This window comes from Pterocles gutturalis, unplaced genomic scaffold, assembly GCF_000699245.1.
Source record: "Pterocles gutturalis isolate BGI_N339 unplaced genomic scaffold, ASM69924v1 scaffold16976, whole genome shotgun sequence".
Classification (NCBI taxonomy): Eukaryota; Metazoa; Chordata; class Aves; order Pterocliformes; family Pteroclidae; genus Pterocles; species Pterocles gutturalis.
The window spans coordinates 1-3,915 of NW_010100687.1; the positions used below are offsets into that span (position 1 = coordinate 1).

The following is a 3,915-nucleotide window of genomic DNA, read 5'->3' on the forward strand; positions in this document are numbered from 1 at the left end:
CAGCACGCTGCCCTTCCTCGTCAGCTACTACCTGCGGGGCAGAGCCTGGCTCTTCGGGCAGGGCTGGTGCCGGCTCACGCGTGGCCTCTTCCACCTCAACCTCTACGCCAGCATCGGCTTCCTCACCTGCATCAGCGTCCACCGCTACCTGGGCATCGTGCACCCGCTGAAGGCGCGGGGCAGGTGCCAGGGGATCACCTCTTCGGCATGGCTCAGTGCTATGGTCTGGGTGTGGGTCATCGCGCAGGTGGCTCCCGATTTGGCCTTTAGCAAGATGGACGACACAGGGACACGGTGCCATGACACGACGGGGCACGAGAACCTGGGTGTTTACTTGCCGTACACTGCAGCTGTCACTGTGACAGGGTTCGCCATCCCGTTCCTCATCATCATCGGATGCTACGGCCACGTGGTGGTGGTGCTCTGCAGGAACAACACCGTGGACCTCGGCCTCAGGAGGAGAAGCATCAGACTGGTGGTCCTTGTGATGGTCCTCTTCTCCATCTGCTTCCTCCCATACCACATCTTCAGAAACCTCAACTTGCTGTCTCGAGGCTGGCAGCTGCAAGGCTCTTGCACACAGACTTTAAAGAACATCTATGTCTGCTACCAGGTGACCCGGGGTCTGGCCAGCTTCAACAGTGCCCTCAACCCCCTGCTCTACGTGATGACCAGCGAAGACTGCACGTCACGCATGAGGAGCATCCGCCAAAGAGCCAGCCAGTCCCTGGGGTCCACCTTTAGGATGAAAACTTCTTCCCAGGTGGATGAGAAGAAGATGAGCATCATTCTTTGTGAGGAGGAGGCTTCTGATGAGCTCTGAGGTTCCCAACACCCCCTCCAAAGGATGCACCACTTCAGTCTGCGCTTGGCCCCCTCTCCGGAGCAGCTCCCACACCCTGATGCCTGTTTGCAGAGAGATGGTGACTGCAGCATTGCTGGCTCCAATCTCACACAAGGGATAGACAGAGCTGCCAGCAGCAGAGAGCAAACAGGGACGAGGTTTTAGAGCAAAGCTACCCAACCCAACCACTTTGCCTGCAGTACACCTGGAGACAGAAAGAGAAATGTTGCATTTACTCCAGTCCTGAAGTATTTCTCAGTCCAGCGTCCAATGCCGCGGTCTGAGCTGGTTAACATCCCCCCAGCTCCCCGGTCGATCATCTTGCTTCTCAATGAATAAGGGATGGGCACAAACAATGCCTTGTCCCCCTGCTGAATCCCCTCTGCCCCACTGGACATGGGTTTGAGGCAGGATTCCCTCCTTCACCTCAGGAGAGAGCACCAGTAATTAACTACATGTGTCGCAGGAATTGTGAATTTTTGCAGGGGGGAAGTGCTCCGGAAATTGAAATATTTCTAAAAATATCAGGTTTTAAATGTATGACTAAGCTGTGCCAGTGCCTGGGTTAGTTGTTCCTGGGTGACTGAGCTGCTTCAGGATCTGTGTTATCCTCTACTTCCCAACTCCTTTACAGAAGAAAAAAGAATTTTAGCATTACTCACTCTCTTTCGGAAGACTATATAGCAGCCAACAACAAATTGGAATTTTAAAGTTTCTGGAAGATGTTGGTTGGGTTTTTTTTGCAAGGCAAAGGTCTGCAGTAGCCTGAACTACTGCTTGCAGCAGGCAAAACCCAGGAGAGTATTGAAATCTTCAGGTGGGTGGCTGCGTCTTTCTCTTGCATCCAGCTATGCAAGGGGATTAGACATGTCTATTAAAAATTAGACATGGAAAAAAAGAGAGACAACGCTGGTTTGAAGGCTTGGGAAGGCAAGAGTCGAAGGTGAGGGCAGTCCTTGTGTCATTACTGGGGGGACCACGGGGACCTCTGCTTCGAGTTTTTGCTCTTGGTGTTCCCCACCATGTACAGCTTGAATGTTTCGGTCCTTGGGAAAGCAGCAACGTGATTTGCAACAGCCGATCTTGCAGCTCCGCTGAAGGAAGTGGATTGTGAGTTAAAACCAGCCCATGCTGGGAAAGCGCCGACCCACGGACATTGTGCTGTTTGGACCAAAGCCCGATGTTTATGGCAGTTAGCTGCTCCTCGCACAGACCCACCTTTGCTGCTGCGGAAAGGGAGCCACGGCGGGCTTTTGGATGGAGTTAATATGTCTAAAGTGCAAATAAACACCCAGTGCTTTCAGTTGCGAGTTGTTTAGCTTCTTTTAAAGCTTTATAGGAACACAGGAGCCAGCTGGCCTGTGGGCAGGGGTCTGCCTGCTGCAGGGAGTGTGATGAGTTTCCCAGGGCTCTGCAGACGGGAGCTCCCAGGTCGGTGCTGCCTGCATGGAGAGGCTGCAGGCAGCCAGTGGAGAGCTGGGCTGGGCCAGGTGTGCACTCAGGCAGTCCCCAGAGTCTGTTCAGCAGCTGCCAGGGGCCCAGCAGAGCCCTGAAACTTTCTGCTCCCACCTCATCCAGAGGAAATCCAAAGACAAAGCTTAAATTCCCAAAGGAGATGTTCTGCTGTCTGTGCACTAAGATCTTTGGGACATCAGGAGCAGGTTGCAGACACTCCCCAGATCTGGGCTTCTCCAGAGCTCTGAATGCTTCTCCTCCTTTTCTGAAAAAATACTGATGCCTCCAAAAGCTGCCCAGCTCTCCCACCTTCACACATGGATCCCATCCAAGATGCTACAGCTCCCCACAGAACCAGCCTCAGCTCCCTGCAGCTCATGGGAGCTGCAGCACCCTGTCACTGCACTCACTTTGTGCATGATTGATTGAAATGAAGCATCGCTGCATCCCCCGGCAGGGAGAGATGCGTGGGGAGTGCCAGAAAACTGCTCTCACCTCCTGTATCGCTGTGCCCGACTCTGGCTTCTCCAGTGCCCCTTCATGACACTGTTAACAATGATTTAAAGATCTGTATCCTGAGAAGCATCTCTGAGCCCCAGGGATATCTGCAGCCACAAATTTGCTCATTTTTCTGTGTCTTGCATCTGTCAAATCAGCAAAAGCCATTAAGGATCCATGTGTTGGGCTGATGGCCCAGAGATATTGGGGATTTCTTGTGTCTCCTGTTTTGCAGTCCCCCTGGTTCTCAGACAAGTCTGCTTCCCATGAACTAAAAAGCTGAGCTCCTTCCCTTTATTAGCTGTGTCTGTAATTAAGAGCCAACCACTGGCACATGAGCCTGAGTGGCCAGTTTTTGCAGCTGGTGCTGGAGCAGCGAGGCAGCTCCCCTTCCTCCAGCCCTCGCTGCCCTCAGGGGCTCCTTCCCTCCTAAAGAGCAGCCGCCGCTCTCTCTGGGACACTACAGGTGCATGGTCACCTCTGGGGACCTGCCTAAAATGCGTGGGTACTGCTGACCCCTCCAAACTCCCCTGGTGCTCTTTATCCCCTGGGAGCAGAGTGGGGGGATTGTCCCTGGAGCAACCAGCCCAGGCAGCTCTTGCTCTGTGCCGGTCCCCACTCACGGCAGGGGGAGGCAAGGATGCAGGGTGTGTTTTGGCAGTGGGTGATGGGACAGGGAATGTGGGGAGCTGTCGTATTCTTTCCTCTCATTCTTCCAGTGGCTCTGCCGGCCGTTGGCAGGGCCATGCACAAGCATTTGCTGCTGGCAGGAGGGCTCAGTGCCCAGTGGAGTTGCTGTGCCATGGTTGCATCCTGAGCCAGACATCAGCCCTGGTTCCTGGCTGGCACAAGAGCAGGGAGAAGCTCTTGGGGGGCTGTGGCAGTACCTGGGCTGGCACCCACCCACTCAGGGGCTGGCTTTGAGCAAGGTCCTTACTGCTTGGCTGCAGAGACCTTCCAGGGCTGGCAGGTTCCTTTACACGGGCTGCACATCCTCACGGGGTGGGATGGCTCTGCAGGAAGAAATAAACTAATTTCACCTCTTTTGGATTCCTGGCTTAAGATAGTCTGAATGTTCCTCTTTACCTCCCTGTTGCTGGACTTTAAGATGCCTAAAA

At 54.0% G+C, this 3,915-nt stretch overlaps 1 protein-coding gene across 1 annotated transcript; it reads left to right on the plus strand.

Annotated features, from left to right (window-relative positions):
• Positions 1 to 42: 42 nt before the first annotated feature.
• On the plus strand, positions 43 to 1,183 carry LOC104467149 (P2Y purinoceptor 1-like; the record flags this gene model as incomplete). Its single annotated transcript, XM_010080804.1, has 2 exons — positions 43 to 664; positions 1,094 to 1,183. Coding segments are annotated over 2 exons (712 nt in total), but the record flags the coding sequence as incomplete, so codon positions are not given.
• Positions 1,184 to 3,915: the final 2,732 nt, after the last annotated feature.